The sequence below is a fragment of the Eptatretus burgeri genome, chromosome 6, assembly GCF_056783735.1.
Source record: "Eptatretus burgeri isolate ZD-2024b chromosome 6, Ebu_testis_v1, whole genome shotgun sequence".
In the NCBI taxonomy this organism is placed as follows: Eukaryota; Metazoa; Chordata; class Myxini; order Myxiniformes; family Myxinidae; genus Eptatretus; species Eptatretus burgeri.
Genome location: NC_140966.1, coordinates 51,566,741 through 51,594,573, shown reverse-complemented (window position 1 = coordinate 51,594,573; position 27,833 = coordinate 51,566,741). Strand labels below are relative to the sequence as shown.

At 45.0% G+C, this 27,833-nt stretch overlaps 2 protein-coding genes across 2 annotated transcripts in view; both read left to right on the top strand.

Moving 5' to 3' along the window:
- Positions 1-6,247, top strand: part of SMIM20 (small integral membrane protein 20) — a 33,821-nt gene extending 27,574 nt beyond the window's left edge. Inside the window, exon 3 of the mRNA XM_085885024.1 lies at positions 5,964-6,247. Within this exon, the coding sequence (XP_085741150.1) occupies positions 5,964-6,007 (44 nt within the window). The 3' untranslated portion in view covers positions 6,008-6,247. The remainder of the gene's footprint in view (positions 1-5,963) is intronic.
- Positions 6,248-21,346: 15,099 nt separating this feature from the next.
- Positions 21,347-27,833, top strand: part of LOC147024770 (uncharacterized) — a 28,444-nt gene continuing 21,957 nt past the window's right edge. Inside the window, exons 1-2 of the mRNA XM_085887048.1 lie at positions 21,347-21,604; positions 25,160-25,236. The gene's annotated coding sequence lies outside the window, so the exon portion shown is untranslated. The remainder of the gene's footprint in view (positions 21,605-25,159; positions 25,237-27,833) is intronic.

Sequence of the window (27,833 nt, the reverse complement as noted above, 5' to 3'; positions counted from 1 at the left end):
TGGCCGGCCTCTTGTCTCGTTCTGGAGAATAGACCCACAATGCAATATGAGCAAATATGGCGGTCTCCAATGTGGTTACGTAGGTGGTGGCACAATATCCAAACAAGGTGGGGTTGACAGATCATTGATTTTGGTTCTTTGTCTGATGTATACATGCTATCTCGAGAATGAACTCTTCATTCGTTATCTATGATGGAGACAGACAGACAGACAAGCCAGTACGTGGACATGGGTAGTCGACTACCCAATAGAACCTGACGCGATGGGCCCGTTCGATGGGGAATGACCTTAGGATTAAGCACAAGAAAATTCATGATTTTTCAAGGGTTAATGCTGCAGATTTTTCAAGGGTTAATGCTGCAGATTGTTTTTTCGTTAAAATACCCCCACATTTAGAGGTTTTTCGGCCGTTCCTAGGCAACGGAGGGGTCCATAGCAACGGTTCTTTCTCACACATAACTAGGACATATCATGAACCTACCATACCAGTTTCATGTATATCTGACTCCTAGTCTCTGAGATATAACAAACTTTGTTTTTTTTTATTGTTTTCGACCAGGGTTCATTCAAAGTCTATCTTCTCCGACAGTTTTCATAGGATCCGGCTGGAATTTTTTGACAATATGGCTGAATGTACTGCCCACAGTCGCTCGTGGCCCGATGTTTGATTTTCGAAAATTTTTTTTTTTTAATGATTTTTCAAAAATTTCAAAGTTCCGTTGCTCGGCAACGGTGGTGTCCAGAGCAACGGTTCTCATTTGCACACAACTAGGTCATGGTATGAACCAAGCAACTAAGTTTCATCGAAATCGCCATTGTATTAACTGAAATTGCCATTTTAAATACTGATAATCAGGGTAGAACAAATCTCAAAAAAAAATGTTTTTTGAATTTTTTTTTTTTTTCGACTTGATCGACTACCCAACAAACATACCGACGGAAATACTGATAAGGGTAGAAAAAAAGCTCAATTTTGTTTTTTCGACTACCCAACAATCTCGTGAAGAAGAATACGTAAAACAACCAAGCAAAAATGATAGCGTTGGAAAGGTGATAATCGATTTAATTTTGGAACAAAAATTTGTGTCCATTTAATCATAAAGATGCCTGTTTTAAAAGTCCATGTTTCCGGAATTGAGCAAGATGATGTGTGAATGGGGGCTTCATGTAACAGTTCCAACCTTAACATGTAATATATTACCACAGCAGGAACCCATCAGAAGCAAACAAAATGATATATACTATAGTAATATTTCTCGGAGCAATATGAAAAACATAAAAGTACATTGAAGTAGCACACCACCAGCAGCAATAACTTGGTGTTGTAAAAGATCCTTTTTCATGTGTTTTGCTTCATTTTACATCTCCATTGACAGATACATATGCAATAAGCTTGTGAAGTACAACGTGCTGTCTTTTGATTAAATCTGTCAGTGAAGTGACAGATGGGTAGAGCTAGTGCTTATAAAGTTTTTAATTTTTCATTTTAATAGTGCAAGTGGTTTAATCACTGACCCCTGACAGAGAGAGTGGGCATTGATCTTTTTTTTTTTTTTTAGCTCCCAGAGGGAACGAGTGTTACTATTACAAAAGGTAGACTCGTCCATTCACCTGTCACCTGTCACATGAATGAGCAGGACCTCAAGCAGGGAGAGGGCGAGGGGGGGGGGCGGGGGATCGACCTCGTATTTCGCCTGCAGTGGGAGTGGGTATTTCCAGTTGTGTAAAAGAATAAGAATAATCGCCCTCAAACTTTTTCTGGATAAGTACCCTGTGTGAAACTGTTTATAAAGAGAAATTTGTGTTCCTGAGCCCCATGTTTTATGGGAAATGCTAGTAATTGATACAAATCGTTAGACGGGCTGCTACAAATATAAAGTTACAGGAACGGTGAGAGAATTACCCAACTCAGACCATTGGAAATTTCAAAACATGATCTGGAAGATGATTCAGTCGGAAGAATGCTGATCTGTTTTTTTTATTATAATTTTTTTGTTTTGTTTTTTAATTGAGAGGGGCATGAACTGAAACCAGCATAATTTGAAATTACTCGCTTAATTTTGTGGTTTTGAAAATGGTTTATTTTTAGTTCACCTGGACTTTAGTCCAGTGAGCTTATTGGATCAAGCAGTGTCAGTCAATCTGTAAACACTTCAGTCATGGCTTGAACCGAATACACGATTTTGATGAAACTTGGCCCCAAGCTTCATATCTGATGCCTAACTAAGGTGTATTGACTGCATCAAAATCTGTGTTCATTAAGGCCTAAAATGCTAAAAATTCCTGACCTAACCTACAGGGGGAATTTTGTCAGCAGCACAGCTATGCCCTCAGGCAAAAACATGACCCATAACCTGTAAAAGCATGACCTGTAAACTGGTATCGCTATAATCGGCATCGAGAGGGCTTCCATTCAACCAATTGCATGACCAGATTCTGCACATAAACAAAATTTCAATATTTTGTGACGTCATTGGCTGTTGCTTCTGATCCAGGTGAGCTTCAGGGCCTATGGTCCTATTTGTATAGAATGTAGTGTGCATGATGTACAGGTTGGATAGTCTAGCATCATGCACACTTGCCTCTCAATTGTCTAGCCTGACGTTCTATCTCATCCCAGATATAAACTGTCATCCTGGTGTCTCGCAGGTAAGACAAGATGAGGCGTCATTGTGTGTGCCGTCTCTCAGACGGACGTTAAACTGGGTGTCCCATCTGCTGGCATTAGTTGGTGTGCACTAAATATCCTACGGTGTCCTTCATGAATAGTTGGCGAGTTATCGCCGGCAACATAAGTTACAAATTCCAGCACCTTCAGTCAAGCGTCATGCTTGGCCAGCCGGTTCGTCAAAGACTTGTACCAAAAACGATCCCAGGCCAACCCCCAAAGAATGTGTGAATAATTTGGGCCGTTAACGACGTACTGGTGCACAAGTGATTTTTACCTCTCCACCTGAATGTGGATAGAAGTTGTTTTTTACCACTGTCTGTTTGCCTGTCTGTGAGCAGGATATCTCATGTTATGGATGGATTTGGACAAATTCTGGGGGACAGGTTGGGTGTGTGGCAAGAACGAGTAGATTAGATTTTGGCAAAGATCCGGATATGAGAGTTTAAATATATTTTTATTTTTATTATTATTTTTAGTGATTCTTCATCATTAGGATATTGGACCAAAAACGATATGTAGCATGATATTTCAAAAAGCTATGGATGGATTTGGATGAAGCTTTTGTGGACGAGTTGAGTTGGTGACTAGAACAAGCTAATCAGATTTTTGTTAACGTCGGGATGCACATCTAAGCCCATCAGTTTGATGCAAAATGTAAACTGTTCAGCCTAGTGGAGGTATGCGCTCTACCGTGTGCCGTTCTGGTTTATCATGTTGCATCACTTCTCCTTTACATTCAGTGCAGGTTCAGTAGTGATTATGGCATGTTAATTCTGGCCCTCCGGCAGTGTTTCGAGATATCGTTGAGTGGTTTGACGACGTTTTAGTTGGTTCTGGTTGAGCCACTGGATTTTCATTTTTCTCTTTAAACTAATTCTGAGCAGTCACATGCCAAGATGCCTTTTCTTGCTTGAGGACTTAAGGGCCCTCCCCATTTGTAAAGCACGAGCTGCTTTGTACAGGGTATTTCAAAGAATGATGCAACTTTAAATGTTTATTTACAAAGAAACAGAAACCTCAGGAACATGAACCAAACATTTCTTGAAAGCTTATGACATGGTGTTTTCTATCACTGGTGGAGTTAGTGAGAGCCCAAGGTCTGAATTTGGCATTTACATAAAATCCTTGTAATTGACGTTCTAGACGTGTGCCCCTCTGCGTTTCAGACAGGTATTGATCCTGACTCCAAAGTTCTGTCCAACTTTCCTGGAGGTCTCATGTGGCACTGCCTGGAGGTAGTCTGACACCTGCTTCAGATCATCCAGTATGGCAGGGCGGTTGGCGTAGACAGAGACCATGGCAGCCCCCCAGAACCAGTAGTCCAGAGGGTTCAAAGTGCCCAGTCATGAGTGGTACCCAGGACAACGAGATGGTTTCTGAAGAGCTGCCGCAGGAAAGTGATGGTATCACCAGCTATATGCGGGGGTGCACCATCCTGCATAAATCAGATCATGCTGAGCTGGTTTGGGGTGACCTTTTGAGCTAGATCATTATGGAACTTCTGGAGCATGGCCTGGCTCACCATTGACCGTCACCATCCTGCTGTTGTCATTCTCAAACCAGTAAGTCCCTAGCGTTACCCATCTGGCATTGAAAGTGCAGAAGCATGTGACCTTTGGCCATTTCAGTACCTTTCAGTGATCATCTCAGATGGTTCTGCTCCCCAGAAAATGTTGTGGTTGTTGATGGAACCGTTCAAGTGGAAATGGGCTTCATCACTGAACCAGATCAGGTTGATCCAGTTTGGGTACTGCACCATCCTGTCACTGAGCCAATTGCACATATCAAGTCTCCTTCTCAAGTCATCTTGACTGGGTTTATGCCTAAAAGATGATTTATAGGAAAAGCTTCATTTCCTTTGTGAGGATTCACCAGACTGATGTTGGTTTGATGCCTAGCTCACGGGATCGCCGGCAGTGCGACTTCTTGGGATTGTCCACTGCAGAATCCCGCATGGCATCGATGTGGGTTGGCTCTTGGTTCCTGATGCTGGCCTGCCACAGTTGCCCTTGCTCTGGTTTTGCATTGTACCCTTGTGCTCAAAATGTTTCACAATACATTGAAAGACCCACAAATTGTGCCAATCACATGGTCTGAGGTCATATTCCCAGCAGAACCTCCGGCGGGTGTCCACATATGATTTAGTTTCATACCACAGAGCCACCCACTACTTTTGTCTTCTGCTTCACTGTTAATGGCATAGTTGAGCTACGGAGCTAGAAATCCCAGGGAACAAATGCCACGATAACACCACCAAACACTGAAAAGGAAAACGGTATCTGTCAAAAAACAAAGAAATAGCAGGAAATCAAAGTTGTGTCTATTTTTGAAACACCCTGGTTGTCTGAAAAAAAGGAAGAGAATATTTTGAGGCCTTTTTTCCCCCCCTTGAGTGGTGGTTTGTTATCCCAATTCCTTCTTTACTTTGTACACATCTTTCTGTCGAGCTCGCATGAGAGCCGAGAGGCTATGCACACTTGCCTCTCAGCTGTCTAATCTGATTTCAAATCTCAGACCAGCTATAAACTGTGATCTGTCATGTGATAAACAGGCAGGTTGATTATATCAGTCACTAAGATGAATGTTAAATTTGGTGTCTCATTTGAGTTGATAGACGTTGAAGATACCAGTGTCCTTCGTAAATTGCAGGCGAGCTATCGTCGGCACCCTGGCCAAATTCCAAATTCATGCCCTGACTTCCTGTGTTGCAATGGCAACCCATCCATGCTTGTAACCCAAGCCAAGAAACTGCTTTTGCAGCACCAACGCTCTGCATAAAGCACGGTACACTCATGATCTGCCCAAAGGCTGGTTCAATTCTGCAAGGGCAACATTGGGTGATTTGCCTTTACCTTCCAGTGGTCAGGGTAGGAATTTGTCAGGGTAGGTGATATCTCACTAACTTTGGGATCTTTATTGTCCACCAACTGATGCTAGCAAATGGGACATCTGGATTGCCATCCATCGGAGGGATGGCACAACTTGTGCTGCAATGCAATGCCCAACCTGCGAAGCACCAATCCGGCAGTTTATAGTGGAGTTGGAAATCAAATTCAGATTAGGTGTTACTTCTGCATCATCCTGCTAGATCTTGATGCACATTCAAGTTGACAAAGAGATGTTGCAATCATAAAATACCTGTTATGGAACTTATTAGTTAAAACCAAGAATGTTGTTTGGGAATTGTCATCTTGATTTTGCATATTCACAATTTCCAATCAATCGTTTATTATTAATATTGGCTGACTCATTTGCCTAATAATGATTATCAATGGTAATGTTTTGTTTGCAGGAATGAAGGTTTGGAGTGATCCTTTCGGTCCACCCAAGCAATGAAGGATGAGAGATAATGATGTTTTTAGCCCCAAAATATATTTCTTTTGTGGAGTTAAATCAAGGGATTAACTTCACATGATTTCTAACCACAACTTAAAATTATGAGATTTCTTCATCTGTACAATGGCTGGGATTGCTGAGGTTGGTGAGAAAATGGATTTCATGACCGATTATCAATTATATAAATATGAAATTTTTAGGAGTGGACTTGTTAATAAAGTACATGCTAAATGATGCTTATCTGGACTCCAGACTGTGAGTAAGTTACCTACGCAGGTAAATTGCCGCTATTGCGAAAAAACGAGAAAGCACATCATTAACAGTTGCCAAGCGGAGCCATTCCTCCCAATCAAAACCGGTATCCTATTGGTGGAATGCTTGCTGTATAATAGCCCATCATGCTTGTAGATTAAAAAAAACAATATTGAGGCTCGTATAAGAGCTAACAAGGGGAACGGGAGATGAGGGATGAGAGAGGGAAGCACAAAACAGTGGGGAACAGAGACATTAGGAGATCTGTGGAAGGGAGAGGGTTGGGGTGGGGTAAACAACATGGACATAACAAGGACTTTCAGGAAGGAATGCTGGGAATTTGAAGGAGGTGAGTTTGGGCTGGATTAATGGGGGTAGAAAAGATCATTCTTTTGGATGGGGAAGAGAAGAGAAAAGATGGTGATGAATAGCTGTTTTGAAGACCTGGAGGGAAGAGTGGGATTGAAGAGAGTGGGAGTTTGTTCCAAAGGTGGGGAAAAAGAGGAATGAAAGAATGAAGGTGAGCAGTGATACTTACCAGAAGGGGGTTGCTGGTGGACCTTGAGTGCACTGTGGAAATATTGGGGGAGGGGTGGGTTGGATGGGGGGGCAGATCACAGAGAGAGCGGGGGAACAGATCACAGAGAGAGCGGGGGGGGGGACAGATTACAGAGAGAGTGGGGGGGGGGGGGAACGAGGCTGGAGAAGAGAAGGTCGAAGACAGAAAGACCACTGACTGCCTGCGGTGAGAGAGTGAGAGACCGAATGACTCGGCCTCATCATGGGAGATACCAATGATCCTAAATGCCCTGGTTTCCACAGCGTGAAGGTGAGAGGCAGGAGCACCAGCCCAGAGTGGAATGCAGTACTCAATCAGGCTGCAGACGTAAGCTTTGTATGCGGGCAGGATGTCAGGTGTGCCAAGGAAGGACTTTGCACGATGGAGAATGCCCAGTCGGCGACTGGCTTTGGAGGCCAGCTTGGAAATATAGCTTTCCCAGGAAACGTCAGAACAGATATGCCCAAAAGCATGAATGAAAGAGCTTCTTCAAGATTATTGTTGAGAAAGTAGATTGGGGGGGGGGGAGTTCCAGCCGGTCCTTCCGGAGAGACATAGTAAGAGTGAGATTTTTCAGGATTAAAAGGCATGTTCCAAGTGTTGGACCACTTGTGATTTTATCCAGATCTGCAGAGAGTGATGAGGTTGCTGCTTGCCGATCTGAGGGATTCCAGATGGTACAGCAGAGTGTGGAGTGCCAGATCAACAAAGAGATAAAGAGGATTTTCCAGTCAGAGAGATACTTTTTGAAAACCAGAAAAAGCACAGCACCCAGAACACTGCCTTGAGGAACTCCAGGCTGGACAGGAAGAGGGGATGAGAGAATTATATTAAGAGCCACACATTGACTATGACAGGAGAGGAAGTCTGTGAGCCATGAGTGAAGATTGCCTTGGATACCACAGTAAGAGTTTGGTGAGCAGGGTGGGGTGCCAGACAATTGAAAGCACTTCATGTCAAGTGAGATCGCTGATCTCATGTCTGACATTGAGGGCCTCTATGTATTGTTGGTGATTAGAAGCAGCATGTCCAAGGTGGAGTGACCTGGTCTGAAACTAAATTGGTGATCTGAAATGAGGTTGTTGTAGAAAAGGAAGGATTTCATCTCAACTGTGATGATGGCTTCAACAACCTTGCTCATGATTGGAAGTAACCTGATAGGTTTGCAATTGAGGGGATCAGTTTTTTCTCTTTTTTTTTTAATGTAGTGCAGTAATGTTGGCGGATTTCCAAGATTTCATAGCAACCATAAATGAGTCCTGCAGGTGGTGGTGGCTCTCGCACTGATGTCTTGTCAGCAAAAGTGGCCCCACTCTTAAACAATTGCAAAGATCATAACTAATGCATATCCATAAATTATAGCTGGTGCTTACCTCCGGTGGAAACCAAGTAGAATCGCATAATAATTCCGAGTTATTTGTGGAAGATGCATGGATAGTTGAAGATGAGCAAAAAAGCAAAACCTTTGGCACTTAGGTGGAATTTGTTTTGAAAGCCATTGATTAGACGTATTGTCCGATGTATATTCCAAGTTTCAGCTCGTTTAAATGAATAAATGGACAGAGGGACGCACAGACTGACGGACACTAATGTGATTTTTTTTTTTTAGGTTTTTCATTAAAATCTCAAGAATGCTGAAATTTGGAACGTATTACCTCGACGTACAAAGGACTTACTTCTGAAATTTGCAGCCAATTTTGTCCAGTAGAAGCCGAGAAACGAATTATCAGTCCCTGTGTTAAAGTTGCATGAAGAGAAACCGTCCAATATTCAGGGAGGGGTGCTTTGCGCCTCAATTTCTTTTTTTTTGGAATATGGACAGATCAAGGCACAGTTAAGATGCTTTGAGTCCAAACAAATATGGATGTTGCCTGGATTTGCTGTATGACTCCCTGCCGAAGCATGCCAACCAGTTCTGATTTAATTTTGTGCTCGATAGCAACAAGGGTTCTGCATTGTGGATCCCCATATGGCAGGATGTTCAGGTCCACAACAAGCTTGTTGTGCAAAATTCCCCAATGCAGTCGAACTGTTGTGGGTATGCATCCATGAGGTCCCTTATTTGTTCCAAACTGATTTCTGGCTATTGCTCACGGAACAATACAACATCACAACATGTGGACTGTCGCATGATGAAAGGTCGAGGACTGCAGGACCACTGACATCCACAAGAAGAAAAACGTGTGCTGATCCACTCTAGTCCGTAGTACCATGTAATGTCCGTAGTACCAAAACACTTGATATGATTTCAGTTGTATGTGGTTCGAGCATTCCATGTTAACTGAAGCAAGTCTGTATGAGGTTCCTCATTTGAATCCATCCTCTCCAGAAACATCCATTGAAAAACATGAATGGGCAGAGTGTTATCTTGGGCACCTGCGCCGCCCTTCAGGTTGAAGTAGTGAACACCTGGTCTGTTGCATAGGCTGATGTGATGTGTAACATAAGCCTTGTTATGTTGCCTCAGTGTATTTATGGAGTGGAACACCCATAATGCTGACTGTGACGCAGCATCATCAGGTCTGTTGTTGTACTAAGGCCAGTGTTTATGGTCCATGACACAAGTATCATATGCAGGTTCACATTGTTCACTGGCCTGAGGAACATCATGAACATCCCTTGTGTACGGGTGTTTTTCTGCAACACGAGGGTTTGGTGTATCTTTTAATGTTGCTCGATGTAGTATGAATAGCATACGATGTTCGAGGGTTCTGGCAAGCATTCCATGTGGGTCATTAATTGGTGGTTTCAAAATTTCTAGGTACTTGTTGACGGCAAGCACTTGGCGGAAGCCAGGAGGTAGGTTCATCAAAACCTGGAAGTAAGACAAAACTTTGCCCATTGGCCTAGTTATTACCACACGAACTGCTGTCTGCATGTCATCATGAGCTGGAGGGTGAGGTACCCCAGTTTTTGTACTTGCTGAGTCTGGGGCCAACAACGGGGATGTTTACATTGTTGGCTGCTTTGTCTGCAAAGTCACTCATTGTGTGCAATTGTTTGAGGTGTGTGGTCGAGGCTTCATGTGTGCGTTCCAATTTCAAAGCATCGTTGAGAGTAAAGGCTTTGGGTTTTGTAAGAAGCTCCTTCTGGAAATCTGCCATGGCGGTACTTGCAATGATTTGCTCTTTCAAGAGTTGGTATTTCTCTTGTTTAGAGTTAAAATCACATTTCTGGGAGAGAAGCTTGCACCAGCTGACAAAGCATCTAATGACTCACTGGCATTCTGGCTGTAATAGTGGGGTTCCTTTCACCAGCATGCCGAGTGTTGACTTAATGGTTAGGGTGGTGGGCTTGGGATCCTAGGATCCTGAGTTCAAATCCCACTTGGCTGTTGAAATAATACCAGGTGGGGTTGACTCTGCCTGTCATTCCTCTGAGGTTAGCAAAATGAGTAGCAGCTTTCTGGGATGATTGAGCCATTTGAGTATCCTGTGTTGAAGTGGTGACCTGTCCAGGATAGTGCCCAATAGCTTCGAAGACTGATTTGGCAGCACCAATGCTATGTACAGAGTTTAGTCCTGATGGATTTGGATTGGATTTTTCCAGCAGCCTTGTGACTATTTTGTGGAGAACGAAGTTTGAGGGTGGATTTTGGTACCTTAGGGTACAGCCTTTAAACTTAGCTTCGACACATTTTGAGAAATGATGGAACGGCCGCTCGGGGCCGTTTTCCAAAATGGCCGTCGTGAGTGTATTACTTGTCTGAGTATCTTGGAGTTTTGTCTACAGAGTTGACCAAAAGGTGTATTGTGGGCTTTTTAATGGTTCTAAATCCAGTTTTCATATTTATAGCAAGCTATATTTCTTGCAGGACATAATGCAGCAAACATTGAATACTGAAGACATTGAGCTTACTGAAACTGGTGCATTACTACAGTGATTATTATAACGTGACTTCTCGCATTTAGTATTTCAACTGTCCTTGAACAAGGTATAACATTTTTCACTCGGTAATTTCTTCATCATCACTGTCATCCGAATAAACTGAAGAATCTGAATCGGCATCAAGGTCTCTTGTCTAGTTAATTTCCGATATGCAGCAACTGTGCCAGATGTATCTGTAGTTCAGCCATGCATGACCCAATGGCAAAGAAGGAGGTTCAGCTTTGCAATAATTCATAAACACCCACACTAGATAGTTGGCTCTTGAGATATGAAGAGAAAAGAACTCGCATGAAAGGATAAAATATTTTAGGTTCATTTTATTCATAGGAATTAGGAAAGACAAAATTCACAATCTTATAAGAAAATTAAGCCCCATCCCTAACTCAAATAACCTAACACCCAAAACCAACTCTAACCTCCACATTCAAACCTAACCCTCACATTCAAACCCAACCATAGCCCTAACACCCAAACCCATCCATAACCCTAACACCCAAACCCAACCCCAACCTGCAAACCCAAGCCTAACACCCAAACACAACCCCAACCTGCACACCCAAACCCAACCCCAACCTGCACACCCAAACCCATCCATAACCCTAACACCCAAACCCAACTCCAACCTGCACACCCAAACCCAACCCTAACCCCCACATTCAAACCCAACCCTAACCCCCACATTCAAACCCAACCCTAACCCCCACATTCAAACCCAACCCTAACCCCCACATTCAAACCCAACCCTAACCCCCACATTCAAACCCAACCCTAACCCCCACATTCAAACCCAACCCTAACCCTCACATTCAAACCAAACCATAACCCTAACACCTAACACCCAAAACCAACCCTGACATACAAACCCCACCCTCATCCGAACACCCAAACCCAACCCCCACATTCAAACCCAACCCTAACACCCACATTCAAACCCAACCCTAACACCCAAAACCAACCCTGACATACAAACCCTACCCGAACCCTCACATTCAAACCCCACCTTCATCCTCACACCCAACCCCAACCCAAACACCCAAAACCAACCCAAACACCCAAAACCAACCCAAACACCCAAAACCAACCATAACCCTAACACCCAAACCCAACTCTTTGTCCGTAGCCTGATGGAGTACTGCTCTCCCCTCTGGGCTGGTGCTCCTGCCTCCCACCTTTCTCGACTTCACGCTGTCGAAACCAGGGCTTTTAAGATCATTGGCATCTCCCGCAATGAAGCTGAGTCTTTGGGCCTCTCACTCAATCACCGCAGGTTGGTCGGTGGTCTTTCTGTCTTCTACCGACTCCTCTCCAGCCTTGCCCCCCCTGCTCTCTCTGCGATTTGTCCCAACCACATTTCCACAGGGCGCTCAAGGTCCGCCAACAACCCCCTTCTGGTAAAACTACCAAAATCACGAATCACTGCTCATCTTCACTCTTTCATTCCTCTTTTTTCCCGCCTTTGGAATAAACTTCCTCACTCTATTCTTTCCCATTCTTCCCTCCAGGCTTTCAAAACAGCTGTTCACCACCACCTCTTATCTTCCCCCATCCAAATCCTCGATCTTTTCTACCCCCGATAATCCACCCATGCCCACTTCCTTCAATTCTCCTGCTTTCCTTCCTGAAAGTCCCTGTAATGTCCATCTTCTCCTCGCCATGTTCCCCGTCCCATCCCCATCCCTCTCCCTTCCACAGTTCACCTGTGTCTGTTCCCCAATGTTTTGTCCCTTCCACTCCCACCCCTCTTGTCTCATGCCTCCTTGCTGTGAGTTGTGTGTTAGCTCTCATACGAGCCTCGACCAAGGTATACAAAAAAAAAAAAAAAAAAAAAAAAAAAAAAAAAAAAACTCTAGCACCCAAAACCAACCCTAACCCTCACATTGAAACCCAACACGAATCCCAAGATCATAAATCATTTTTTACACTGAAATTGTTTTTTAAAAACAGCCTAACTAAATTTTTTAAACAGTTAATGTTTTTATTTTTTTAATTTTTAAACAGTTCATTCAATAATAATACTGTACAAGGTAAATACAGTCTTTCAAATCAAAATTGGGTTTTTTCTTTTCTTACAGTCCTGTCTTGACAATGATGTTTCAGTTCTTTTAAGTTTGGAGAAGTATAAAGAAGGAGATACTGTAGATCATAAATATCTCAAGAATTCCCAGGTCTTCCCAACACTTTCTTGATATTGCTGAAAAATGAGAAATAAATAAAAAACCGACCCGTATCTTGCCAAAAGGTGACCATGTGTGACTTCTTTAAGGTCACACTGAGGTGAACAGAGCTGCTATCCACTAGGAGCGACACCTTGAGGAATATCTGCCTACGAGAGATTCCGATGAGAATCGTTCTACAGAGTAACCATGAAAAATATGCTTTTGCCTCATAACGTCACCAAATGACATCATAATGTCTCAAGCTTGACATATCTAGAAAGCACTCATCGAGGTGTTCAATTTGAGGTACTACACGATATGGTTCCTAAAACTTGAAAATTTGACCTTGGGGTCAAATATGTTTGACCTCAGGCGCTAACCATGAAGGTCAAGGCCAATTGCCACCAAAAATTAATCAGCTGAGCGCCAGACCATGAAGTATATTTCCATGAAGTTTGAAGACGATCCAATCAAAATTACTCAAAAAATAAGGGTTTCGTCGACTCCCCTGATTTGCAACAGTGACCTTGACCTTTGACCTTGACCTTCAAAATTTTGTGCACTGAAAGGGACCTCTATAGGCCTCTGATATGCGAAGTTACAAAAATTTCCAATGATAACTGTGCTCTGCAGAATTTTTTATACGTGATTACAGACAAACAAACAAACAAAAAAATAAAATAAAATAAATAAATAAAAACATACAAGCTGACCAACATATCTTGCAAAAACTTCGTTTTGGCAAGATAATAAATAAATACACTACTTATCTCGTATCAAATTAAGAAGCCTGGTGTTGGCGCAGTGGTTAGGGCAGCGGCTTGGGATCCAAAAGGTCCTGAGTTCAAGCCCCGTTGGGCCACTGAATTAATACATCAGGGGGTTGACTCAGCCTGTCATCCTCCTGAGGTCGGCGAAATGAGTACCAGTATACTGGGCCGGTGTATACCCCGGTTAAAATAGGTGTACCAGATCCCTGTGTCGCAAGAGGCGACCAGGGTTGCGTCAGGAAGGGCATCCGGCGTAAAACATGTGCCAAATCACTATGCGGATCATACGGATGATCCGCTGTGGCGACCCCGAACGGGAGCAGCCGAAAGAAGAAGAAGATCTCGTATCAAGTTAAATAATAGATCATTTAATCGATTCTTAATCAACTTGAACTCACCTCTCATCAAGCACCATCAAACGTTTTATTTCTTTTAAACAGTTCAATGTTCGTTTGTTTTTTTGAACAGTTCAATAATACTGGAGAAGGTGAATACAATCTTTTAATTCAGTTTTTTTTTCTTCCAGTTCTGTCTGGAGAAGGACGTTTCAGTTCTTTCAAGTGTGAGGAAGTAGAAAGGGTGAGATATATTGAAAATATGTCTGAAGAACTAAAACTCGTCTTCCCAGCACTTGCTTGAATACAATTAAATACGTTACTTACATAATATCAACATAAATTATAAATAATTTAATTAATTTTAATCAACTGAACTCACCTCTCATCAAGTATGATCCAACGCAGAATCACAGCAATAGGTTTAGAACTCCAAAGGTCTCCAAACTAGAACCCTTAAGTAGAGTTTCTGCAATATAACCCACTTTTCAGTCTCCAAGGCAGAACTCTTTTTCCTGATTTTCCTTATTTTCCTGAATTTCCTGAGTCTCCAAGGTCAGTCTATCACAGTTTGAGCCATTGAGGCAGAATTATTTCCCTGAGTTTCCAAGGTAGGTCTCCCAGTGTAAGCCACATAGGCAGAACTATTTTCCTGAATTTCCTGAGTCTCCCAGGTCAGTCTCACATTGTGAGCCATCTTGGCAGAATTATTTCCCTGAGTCTCCAAGGTAGGTCTCACAGTGTGAGCCATCTAGGCAGAACTCTTGTCCTGATTTTCCCGAATTTTGTTTGTTTCCAAGGTAGAACTTGCATGCTGGGTCATTAACGCAGAAATCTTTTTGTGGGTCTCCAAAGTAAAACTTGTTTACTGGGTCTTGGTTGTTCAAAAGTTCTGCAAACAAATCAATAATTTCACCCCAAATTTAGGTTTGGGTATTTTCATTTCATATCTCCAATAGAATGGATCGCTTGAGGATGGGAGCTCTGCTCTGCGCTGAGCCACGCTATGAGAGGGTGAAGGGCAGCCTGGAATCATGGCGAAACCCAATCCTTATCCCTGTGTCGTAAGAGGTGACCAGGGTTGCGTCAGGAAGGGCATCCGGCGTAAAACCTGTGCCAAATCAGTATGCAGATCATAACGGATGATCCGCTGTGGCGACCCCTAACGGGAGCAGCCGAAAGAAGAACAACAACAACTCCAATAGAATGTTCTCAACGTCGTCGATGTTTGAGTCTGCCAGTCTGTCTAGAAACATCAGTTTATGATCGAGGAACAACTTTATTTCAATTCAATGTTATATTTTGTACATGAATTGGGAAAACGAACCTTTAGTTTAGCAGAATGGCACGAAGTTCCTTGACTTTGCAAGAAGTCATGGACTTAGGGTGGCTGGTTCATGGTTTCAGCGCCCACAAGCTCATCGCTGGACTTGGTATTCCAACGCTGGCGGTGTGGCAAAGGAGATTGACCATGTCCTCGTTGACGGTCGTTGGAGGATGATCCAGAACTGCAGGGTCCACCGGAGTGCTCAGTTCCTCAATACTGACCACAGGCTTGTTGTAGAAACTCTAAAGCTGCACCTTAAATCCTGGAGAATGGTACCATCCCAGCCAAGGCTGGATGTTGCCAAGCTCAGGGATGAGAGAATAGCTGAGGGGTTTGCGAACAGGCTGAGTGGACACTTGGGGGGTCTGGGTGCTTTGGGGGGTCCTGAAGAGTTGTGGAGCGCCTTCAAGACCACCGTCCTTGATGTTGCCGGTGGATGCCTTGGAGCTCACCGCAGGGCAAAGAAGAATTTTGTCTCTCAAGGGACACTGGATGCCATTGACCAGAGTCGCAGGGCCAGGCTGAATGGCAGAGCTGAGCTGTTCAGGGAGCTGAGGCGTAAAACGGTACGTGCACTGAGGGTGGACAAGGAGGCCTATGTGCGAGGAATCTGTGAGGGGGTAGAGCATCACCTGTGGACAGGTGATTCTCGTCCCGCTTACAGGGGAATTCGCACATTACGTTCATCCAAGCCCATCCCTCGGAGCACTGCAGTTCGAGCAGAGAGTGGTAGGCTCTTGACAGAGGAGTCTGAAGTGAAGGCCCGCTGGGCCAGTTACTTTGAGCGGTTGTACCAGGCTGATCCCCCAGCTGTCGAGTTGGACGTCAAGGGTGTTACAATCCCTGTTGCTGACCCTCGAATCAACTGTGGTCCACCTTCGCTTGTGGAAACACGGGCTGCGGTAAACCGGTTGAAACGGGGCAAAGCTCCAAGGATCTGTGGCATCCATGCCGAACTTCTCAAGGCTGGTGGAAATGCTGCACTCGTGTCGTTGCATGCAGTTTTGTGCTCTGCCTGGAACACAGGCATCATCCCAACTGACTGGAAGAGGGGCCTTGTTGTCCCTCTCTGGAAAGGGAAGGGTGATCGCCAAGACTGCAACAACTACCGAGGGGTGACGCTGCTCTCAGTGCCGGGCAAGGTCTTTGCTCGGATAATTCTTGATAGGGTTCGCCACCATCTGCTTGAGCACCAGCGCCAAGAGCAGTCAGGCTTTACACCAAAGAGGTCAACGATTGACCGTATCCTTGCTCTTCGTGTCCTCACCGAACGCAGACGAGAGTTTCGGCAGGGGCTGCTTGCAGCCTATGTTGATCTCTGTAAAGCGTTCGATTCAGTGAAACGGGATGCCCTCTGGAGGATTCTTGGTCTTCGTGGGGTGCCACCAAAACTGATCGATCTGATGTCTGAACTCTACTCTGGTACTGAGAGTGCTGTGAAGTGTGGTGGTACCATCTCTGACTTATTTCCAGTTGTTACTGGAGTTCGTCAGGGGTGTGTACTTGCCCCCACACTTTTCAGCACTTGTATGGACTGGATTTTAGGGAGGATGTCGGAGAGATCAAGTTGCGGTGCATCGTTTGGGAATGTCAAGATCTCGGACCTTGATTTTGCAGATGATGCAGTCATCTTTGCGGAGACTTTAGACATCCTCTTGGGGGCCCTCGAAGTGCTGAATGAGGAGTCTGAGCCGCTGGGATTACGGGTTTCTTGGGTCAAAACTAAGATCCAGGCTTTCGGTGACATCTTGGATGCTGCTGCCCTGTTTGTGGTGAGGATGTTGAGGTCGTGGAGAGATTCACTTACCTTGGCAGTGATATTCATGTCTCTGCTGGTTGCGAGTCAGAGGTCAATAGACGTCTGGGTCGGGCCTGGGGAGTCATGGATTCACTGGATCATGGGGTGTGGCGCTGCCGGTACCTGTGCGGGAGGACGAAAGTCCGAGTCTTCAGGTCCTTGGTACTTCCAGTCTTGCTCTATGGGTGCAAGACTTGGACTCTGACCAAGGATCTGAGATGGAGACTTAATTCCTTTGGTACCAGGTCTCTTCGGAGAATCCTTGGCTATCGCTGGTCGGATTTTGTGTCCAACGAGCGGTTGCTGAGAGAGACTCGGATGAGATTTGTTACCTGCATAGTCCGTGAGCATCAGTTGCGGCTGTATGGACATGTGGCTCGTTTTCCTGACGCTGATCCTGCTCACCAGATTCTCTCAGCAAGGGAGTCTCATGAGTGGAGGAGGCCAGTGGGCCGACCACGTGCCTCATGGTTGCAGCAGGTTGACCATCATCTCAAGGAGATGGGGATGGGCCTGGCATCTGCCTGGGGGATGGCCAGACAGAGGCCCCTGGAGTACCGGCGGAAAGTGGACGCAGCGACGCGCTGTTCTGGCACATGCTTCCATACCTGACCCTGACCTGAGTTTAGCAGGACTTTGGGTGTGAATTTGAGCCGTTCGTACATCCACAGTGTACTGTCTTCCCTACATGTAAGTACGTATTTAAACAGCCTGCCAAACTCCATTCAAGAACGATGCGGGAGTCAGGGAATACCCTCCGAGCTCCAGAGTTTTATTGAAGCCTCACAGGCATGAAGTCGATGAATGAGTGAAACTGAAAAATATCCCAAAAAACAGCACAATTACTCGCAAAGCTCCACACGTATGTTGCAGTGACTGCCCAACAGCAAATGCTAACATGAATATCTGCATGAAATATGAGGGCCAGTCAATAAGTAACCTTAAAATGGTGCTCTCTCTATCGAGTGCAGCCTGTGGCTGCTGGTTGCATCATTGGTTGGGACACGGCTATGCCGCTGATGCAGTGTCCCCCTTTACCAGTATACTGGTACTCATTTTGCCAACCTCGGAAGGATGACAGGCTGAGTCAACCTCCTGGTGTATTAATTCAGCGGCCAACGGGCTTGAACTCAGGACCCTAGGATCCTAAGCCACCACCCTAACCACTAAGCCAACACAAGGCTTAAAATGATGCAAAAATTCAAGAATGCAATGTGTGTAGTTGTAGATGATGTATGTCCAAGATGGTGGCTCCCTTCAAAGCATGCACAAAGGGAGGAGCAATGTTCTGTCATCCGTTTCTTGGGAAGTGAGGGTGTGAATCCCAGTGAAATCCATCACAAAATAAAAATGCAATATGGTGACGCATGTCTATCAGTGCAGCAGGTGTACGACTGAAACAGGAAGTTTAAAAGTGGAGTGTCCAGTATGGCAGACACTGCTGGCTCGGGCCGGCCTCACACAGCCGACACACCAGAAATGGTTGCAGGAGTTGAGTGCGTGCTAAGGGAAAACCGTCGCATTACGCTAGATGAAGTGGTTTCCGAATTGAACATTAGCCATAGTTCAGCACACCATATCATTCACAACGTACTGGGGTTCCGCAAAGTGTCTGCAAGGAGGGTGCCGAGACAACTTGCACCTGAACTGAAAGAAGGGTGAGTGGATGCATGTGAAGAACTTCTGCAACGTCACAAAACAAAAGGCAACGCTTTCTTACAGCGCGTAGTGACGGGGGTTAAAAGCTGGGTCCACTACTTTCAGCCAGAAACGAGGAGGGCAAGCAAACAGTGGCGCCATTCAACTTAACCGAAGCCCAAAAAATTTCGCACACAGCCGTCCGCTGGAAACGTGATGCTGACGCTCTTCTGGGATAGCCGAGGCCTAATTGTAGAGGTTTACGTGTCCAGAAGGACCACAGTCATCAGTGCATCCTACTGCGACCTCCTAAAAATCATCTGAAACTAGCAATCAGATCAAAGCATCGTGGACGACTCACTACCGGTGTTTTGCTGCAGCATGACGATGCTCGGCCCTATCTTGGCCGCGCTCCTGCTGCAACAATCGAGGACATGCATTTTGAGTGTCTTCCTCATCCACCCTACTCACAAGACCTCGCCCCTTTGGATTACATCTTTGGCCACTCAGAGGCGTTTGGTGGAACCACCTTCCGATCCGACGAAGAGGTCCAAGAGGGGGTGCACGAATGCCTACACAAGCAACCAAAATATTTTTTTCTCGAGGAATCCAGGCTTTGGTTAAGTGCTGGAAAAAATGCATTGAACGCAATGGAGATTATGTTGAAAAATAACAGTTGTTAACACACGTGCATGCAATAAACAATTTGTGAAAAATATTTTAAGGTTACTTATTGATTGGCCCTCCTATATGTGGAAAGGGAAGAATATGCAGAATAATGAGACTTTTATATTTTTAGATCCTTGTGGAGGATCTCTCAGTCTTACGTTGTTGTTCTTCATCTTCTTCTTGTGCACATTTTTGTTTCACAGCCTACAGTTTTCATCGAAAATTCCTGAAACTTGGCATATATATGTAAAAATACCCTGCGCAGACAGTAATCATCTCTGATTTTGAAAATTCCTCCTATAAAAAAAGTTATGACGTCAAAATATCTCCGCTAATGGAAATCGCCTGAAAAATTATCTCCGAAACGAGGCAAGCTTTTTGAATTCTGTTTGTGGGAATCGAACAGGGCATTGGCAGAGATGAATTACCGCACATATGATACATCGCTGTGACGTCATATCAATTTCTATGATGTCATTCCTGTTTTTGACATTTTTTGTTTCACATCCCAGAGTTTTCATCGGATCTTCGTGAAACTTGCCATGTCTATGCAGAAAGCCCATGCGCAGGCAGGAACCATCTCCGATTTTGGAAATTCTTCGTAGAAAAAAAAGTTGACGTCATAATATCGCCGCTAATGGAAATCGCCTATACCATTATCTCCGAAACTAGGCAAGCTGTTTGAATTTTGTTTGCGGGAATCAAGCCGGGCATTAGCACAGATAATTTATCGCAAACCTGATACATTACAATGACGTCATATTCGTTTTTATGACGTCATCATTAAGAGGATGAGGATCTTCGCTCATTTGAGCTTTATTTTATTTCAATGTAATTATATACAGTACTTGTACACTGCAGAACACAAATCCTCTTCATAATATAGGTTTCCAAGAACCTCCAGTTTTGCAGTACTGGGACATGCTAAATAAGGTGGTGTAGAAGGCGCTGCATCAACGGCGGTACACCCGCAATTTTTTTTCTATTCGACCTTTAAATGACTGAAGAAAACAAAGAAGTCGCTTTGTGAGATATTAAATCTCCACAGAAGAAAATATGAAAGCCTCAGGTTAACCCAAGCAGTTTGGGAGAGTAAATACTGTACGAAGAGTCCACTGAAAGTCCGGGAAAGAAACCATGAAGGAACCGGAAGTTCACTGTCGTTACGTTGCGCGTTCACGCCCAGTGAGAACAGCAAAGCTCTTAGGTGTTATATGTTGAGCGTGTAGATCTGTTTTTTTGACGAGGAAAACGGAAAGCTGGTGTTGAAATTAAATCCATTCAGATGAAGCAGTTTGCTCATTGTGATAAATTGTGTAACATGCAATGATTAAAATGAAACGACACTACACTTTCTTAAATAAGATCCTGAGTCATGCTTTGAGGTTTATTGTACCGTATAGAGTTCAGTAGACGAAAGACAAAGAGGGGGGGTTTCAGGAGCTATCCCATAATGCCGTGCGCGCCGCCATGTTGGTTTATTCACTTCCCTGGGAACGATCCAGCACGCTTATTTCGTCAGTTTGACTCACTGCAATGGAAGATTACGATAATTATATTTGCCTTGTTCGGTCATGTTTACCTTTTCTGGCTATTTGAGCTTGCCAAGCAATATGACGCCGAACACTGCATTTTGGGTACTGAAACCCTCTCACATATTTGTGTCCAATCGTTAACAAGCGAATGACCCAGGTAATCACTTATCGGTTATTGACTATATTTTTTTTATTGCATCGAGTATAAGTATAAATGATTGTGACATTACGACTCGGATTTTTGGAAGCAACATTTTAGGCAGTGTATCGCCTCATTTTACGTTCATTCGCGCTTGCTTTTTTTTTTCTTTTCTTTTCTTTCTTTCTTTAGTTTTCCTTTTGGAAGAATTTTAAATAATTTTTAAACAATACACTACACGGCTTTCAAGGATATCGTAGTAAATATTTTTTTAACAGATTGTACGTGAAACGTAAAACAATTGCCGTCTGTGGTGGGTGCGCGGGTGGTGTTCGCGCGTTTCCTTGTGAGAACGTCTTGTGGACGAGTGTCGGACCGTCCGTACCGCGTGGTTCGGTTCCTCACCAAGCCATTGGAAGCGCGCGACGTTTCAGTCCACTCTGGTCTTGTCGTTTTAGAGTGGGTGCACCACTCGTGTTCTGCACACGTGGTGCGATCGATGGATCGATGGTTCGATCGATCGTCCGTCAGGTGAGGTCACGAGGAATGAATGGCGCGGTCGGTTATCACACTGGCCGCCAGTGAAATGGATGCTTTGCTCAGCACACGCGATGAAAAAAAACCCCAGCGATTTTAACGACTATGAAGTTGACAAAGATTGCCGAAAGACATTTTGTACATGTGAAATATGTTTTTTGATAAACTTGTTGAGGAAAGTATTTCTGTCTTCCGACAATCACAAGGTGAGTTCACATGGTTTAGTTTGTACAACAAGATCGGAACAATTCTTCACTCGTGATTCTTAAACTTTGGAGGTCTATTGGAGTCCAACATCTCGATCCACGATCCTCCACATCTCCATCCACGATCCTCCACATCTCCATCCACGATCCTCCACATCTCCATCCACGATCCTCCACACGATCCTCCACACGATCCTCCACACGATCCTCCACATCTCCATCCATGATCCTCCACACGATCCTCCACATCTCCATCCACGATCCTCCACATCTCCATCCACGATCCTCCACATCTCCATCCACGATCCTCCACATCTCCATCCACGATCCTCCACATCTCCATCCACGATCCTCCACATATCCATCCACGATCCTCCACATATCCATCCACGATCCTCCACATCTCCATCCACGATCCTCCACATCTCCATCCACGATCCTCCACATCTCCATCCACGATCCTCCACATCTCCATCCACGATCCTCCACATCTCCATCCACGATCCTCCACATCTCCATCCACGATCCTCCACACGATCCTCTACATCTCCATCCACGATCCTCCACATCTCCATCCACGATCCTCCACATCTCCATCCACGATCCTCCACATCTCCATCCACGATCCTCCACATCTCCATTCACGATCCTCCACATCTCCATCCACGATCCTCACATCTCCATCCACGATCCTCCACATCTCCATCCACGATCCTCCACATCTCCATTCACGATACTCCACATCTCCATTCATGATCCTCCACGTCTCCATCCACGATCCTCCACGTCTCCATCCACGATCCTCCACGTCTCCATCCACGATCCTCCACGTCTCCATCCACGATCCTCCACGTCTCCATCCACGATCCTCCACGTCTCCATCCACGATCCTCCACGTCTCCATCCACGATCCTCCACGTCTCCATCCACGATCCTCCACGTCTCCATCCACGATCCTCCACGTCTCCATCCACGATCCTCCACGTCTCCATCCACGATCCTCCACGTCTCCATCCACGATCCTCCACGTCTCCATCCACGATCCTCCACGTCTCCATCCACGATCCTCCACGTCTCCATCCACGATCCTCCACGTCTCCATCCACGATCCTCCACGTCTCCATCCACGATCCTCCACGTCTCCATCCACGATCCTCCACATCTCCATCCACGATCCTCCACATCTCCATCCACGATCCTCCACACGATCCTCTACATCTCCATCCACGATCCTCTACATCTCCATCCACGATCCTCCACATCTCCATCCACGATCCTCCACATCTCCATCCACGATCCTCCACATCTCCATTCATGATCCTCCACATCTCCATCCACGATCCTCCACATCTCCATCCACGATCCTCCACATCTCCATCCACGATCCTCCACATCTCCATCCACGATCCTCCACATCTCCATTCACGATCCTCCACATCCCCATTGACATTTACGGTCAATATCTTGGTCTTGTGTAACTACGGGTCTTGTGTCGAAGTGCAATATAACTTGATCGTTGCGTGAACCCTTGAATACGGACATTATAAAATATAACTTTTATGTACGAGGGCGGTTTGGAAAAACGTGAGAGAGAAAAGAGACTCGATGGGAAAATACACTCGACCTGCAACGGAATTGTATGGTGAAGTATGGTCGGAGGTTTGAGAGAGAAAAAAGATGATGAATGGAGATGTGGAGGATCGTGGATGGAGATGTGGAGGATCGTGTGGAGGATCGTGGATGGAGATGTGGAGGATCGTGGATGGAGATGTGGAGGATCGTGTGGAGGATCGTGGATGGAGATGTGGAGGATCGTGGATGGAGATGTGGAGGATCGTGGATGGAGATGTGGAGGATCGTGTGGAGGATCATGGATGGAGATGTGGAGGATCGTGGATGGAGATGTGGAGGATCGTGTGGAGGATCGTGGATGGAGATGTGGAGGATCGTGGATGGAGATGTGGAGGATCGTGGATGGAGATGTGGAGGATCGTGGATGGAGATGTGGAGGATCGTGGATGGAGATGTGGAGGATCGTGGATGGAGATGTGGAGGATCGTGGATGGAGATGTGGAGGATCGTGAAGAGATTCCACTGGGCGCTGGATGGAGGAGAGATCCCGGACGACCGCCTTAAGAAGCCTGGACGAGAGAGAGACACAGAGACACATGTGACATGCGGAGTTGAAATGCTCTTTTTATGGAGCCTGAGCAAGGGAGGAGCCAAAAATCAGATCAAATAATCCTCTAGGCATTCATGAGTTCCCCCATTGGCGCACAGCAGTCGACCAACACCGGAGCCACGCTCCGCCAGGCTTCAGAATCAAAAATGGCTTCAGTTGCCCTTGAGTTTGGTCACGTGAAGGAGCTCCATCATTAACATTGGACGAGGGTCTTCAGGAGTGCTCTCCAGCCCTGAACGTGAGCTGGTCTCCATTTGAGTGTGGTTATTTGGGGAAACCTCAGAGCTATCCGTACATCCTCAAATGAACTCCAGCGCATGCCTGCGCTTCAAGTTACACACCAAAACACCCCTACTCTTATTGTCCTCATTCTTTCCGCACCTTCAGAGACCGTGGTGAGCGTCCAAAAGGGGTAAATAGCAGTTGTAGCTGTTCTTGGGTGGTGAGGGATGCTTTGTGGCAAAGTGATTTTGGATAGTTGGTCATGGTTGTGGCAGTTGTGGTGCAGGCATTGGACATAAGTTGTTGTGGGGATTTTTAGAAGGCATTTGAAGTAGTTATGGTAAGCGTTGTAGCGTTGAGTTGAGCATAATAAGGGTCTGATGTGAGGCGTCAGTTGGGTACTGGCACTACCTTTGAACGGAAAATGGCGCGTGTTTGCAAATGAGCTTCCGTTGTGTCCTCTCACCGCTCCTGGTATCAATACCATTCTGCATGTGTGCTTGTGTGTTTTGTGTATGGGATAAAGGGAAGTAAAGAGATGAAATAAATGAAAGAATAAAGGATTGAAGACCTATCTAAAAGCCATATGCAATGCATCTTTCCTATTAACGCACCAGACATTGAGAGGGCTAACGGAACAAAGACCATGACAGTTGGATTGGGTGGGAGAATCTGGTGACATCGGCATCCCCACCCAGCTGTTCATTCAGGAAATTGGACCGTTGGGCTATCTTGGGTCTACACCTCACAGTTACAGGGTTGCACTTGTGATTACCATACTTACAGTATATACAGTCCTTTCACATGATTGCATAAAGTATCATCGATTGACTTCAAATGAAGCACATTTCACATTATTTGTCAGTTTATGCTTGCACATTGTTTTGAATTAGACATGATTTTGTCGTGCTGTTTACTTCATGATGGTCATGTCTTTAGGATGGAATCCTGAAGGAGTGGTGATTGGATTTCTTTGCTGCTGCAAGTGAACACCAGCTTTTTCAACCTGGTTGGAGGTATGGCTTCTTTGTGACGATATATTTATTTGCAGTGTTTCAGTCATTTTTTTCCCCTCATACTGAAAGACTACTCTTTAGCCGCATGTCTTTCTTGCCACCAAAATATTTATACATTGGAACATGTTTTGAAATAGGATATTTTGTTGTAGTATTAACCCATGATGTACCAAAGTTTGTTCACGGCATTAAAAAAATAATTCCATAGGTGTTTACTTTCTTCTCCATTACATATTTTGTGGGTCATCCATGCCTACCAGGAGTTCCCTGGTTATCTTATGCAGCCCCTACCCGGTGAGCACCCAGGGGTATTGCCCCTATGTTTTGAATCTGGATGGGTTTGAGGGTGAAGTAGCAGCTGAAATGTGAATCCTTTCCAGGTTCCTCCTGATGACTTCATCTTTGCTTTTTGCTTGTTTGGGTTCCTTATGATTGCAGCGCGGCAACGTCACGCTGTTATATAATTGGCTATTCTGTCCTGTGTCTTGTGTCGCACTTATTGTTGGGTGTGATGTGGGCGGAGATTGCCGGGTGTATTGTGGGCGGGGTTAATGCGGAAGAGCGACGTTTTTTGTGCTGAATCGTTTTCTGTGTGATGCCAGAAGTTGATTTTCTGAGCAGGAAGTGATAATCTTCCTGTTCCGTTAGTTGTTGACGTGCAGCGTTGAAACTCTCGTTCTTCATTGTTTTTTTTTTGTTGTTTTTTTTTTGCACGTTAGTTTTTTTTATAGCGCGGCGACATCACGCTGTTATATAATTACAGCGCGGCGACATCGCGCTGTTATATAATTGGCTATTCTGTCCTGTGTCTTCTGTCACACTTATGGCCACGTACGTCCCTTTGATCTGAGGGCTATAAATAGAAATTTGTCAACGTCACAACTCTTCCTATCACGCATGCTAATTCACCGTGTCTACGTGTAAATTTTATAACTGCAAAATTATTTCATCATTCTTAACCTCGACTTTTACTGTCCCCAGCCACGCGATATCGAAGTATTCACTTCTTGTTATTACTCCAATGCAAGACTGTACCGATTTGGTCTTCCACTTGATTTTACTTGAATTTATTTTAATCCTATTCGAAATTCAATTGAATAATAATAATTGAAAAATACGTCATGGGTCAGGGTCAGGTGTCCAATCAAAGCGGGTCATCTTAGTACCCGGTCATCTCTACCAGCAGTTATAAAGTGGCAGTTCTAATTATGTCTGTTATTAATTACATAATATACCAGTACACAACACCACACAAAATACACCCCACAAGACTACAAACACACCACACAAGATTACACGAACACCACACAAAACAAGTCCTGGCAAAGGTTTGCAATCTCTGATTTCTCTTTTTCTTGATTGAGTTGTATTTTTCTTTTGTCATTTTTGCAATTGTAACAAATAACGGTTAAGGTAGCCAAATCTAAGATTCTAGGGTCCCGAGGTCAAATCCTGCTCACCTGTTGAATTAATACCAGGTGAGGTTGACTCAGCCTGTCATCCTTCTGAGGTCGGCAAAGTGAGTACCAGCTTGCTGGGAGGATTGAGCCATTTGAGTATCCTGCGTCAGAGTGACGACCCATCCGGGATTGTGCCCAATAGCCAAGGAGACTGCTTCGGCAGCACTGACCCTCTGCACACAGTATGGTCCCCATGAATAGATAATACGGATACAGAAGAATAATAGACTATATATATATATATATATATATATATATATATATATATATATATATATATATATATATATATATATATATATATATATATATATATATATTTGCGAATTCACGCCCGCCGGCGTGCGGACGGCCACGTAACTTGGATCGCGGCACGTCACCCACCGGACGGACAATTCAGTCGTGACCCTCTGGGAACTATCGCCCGGAGCCAGTCACGTGTGGGCCTTTCGACCTCACCACAATCGTGCCAATCGGCCACCCGCGTAGGATAGGGTTGTTCGCCAAACTCGACCTACCTAAGTACCCACGCGGATGGTAAACCAGGCGATCGTACCTCGCCGCAGGTCGACTCCGGACACGAGCCGCTTGGGCGGCCCGTTCCGTACTATCGGGATAACCGAGCGGTGTTATCGTCGACCTCGACGGTTCAGATTATTTAACGGGAGTTTTGCACCCACTATGACCCCTTTACGTGAAGCAGGATGGAGAGTCAATTGGAGAAAGGACGAAGCGAAATGGGAAAACAGTTCACACAATGCACATTTATTTCCCGGCACACGGAAAGCACGTATATACAGCCATACAGTCAAAATACACATAAAGCAACCAAAACAATAAAAGCAACAACGACGCAGAGCTAATACCGACTACGCGCGCACACACGGCAACACTTATACAGCTTTACTTCGCAGACGGCGCCAACACACATTTACACAAAAGCAAAGGAAAGAAGCCACCCTCATAGACAAGGAGCAGACAGGCCTGTGGGCCAAATGTGCGCGGGACCTAGAGGAGCGGCCAGGTCTGTGAAACCGGGGGGGGGGTGGGGGGGTCCTACCCGCATCCTCGTGACGCGTTAGCGGGCGAGCCACAAATGTGGCAGCGTGGCTGTGCCCTGACTCCGTGCTCCTTGGC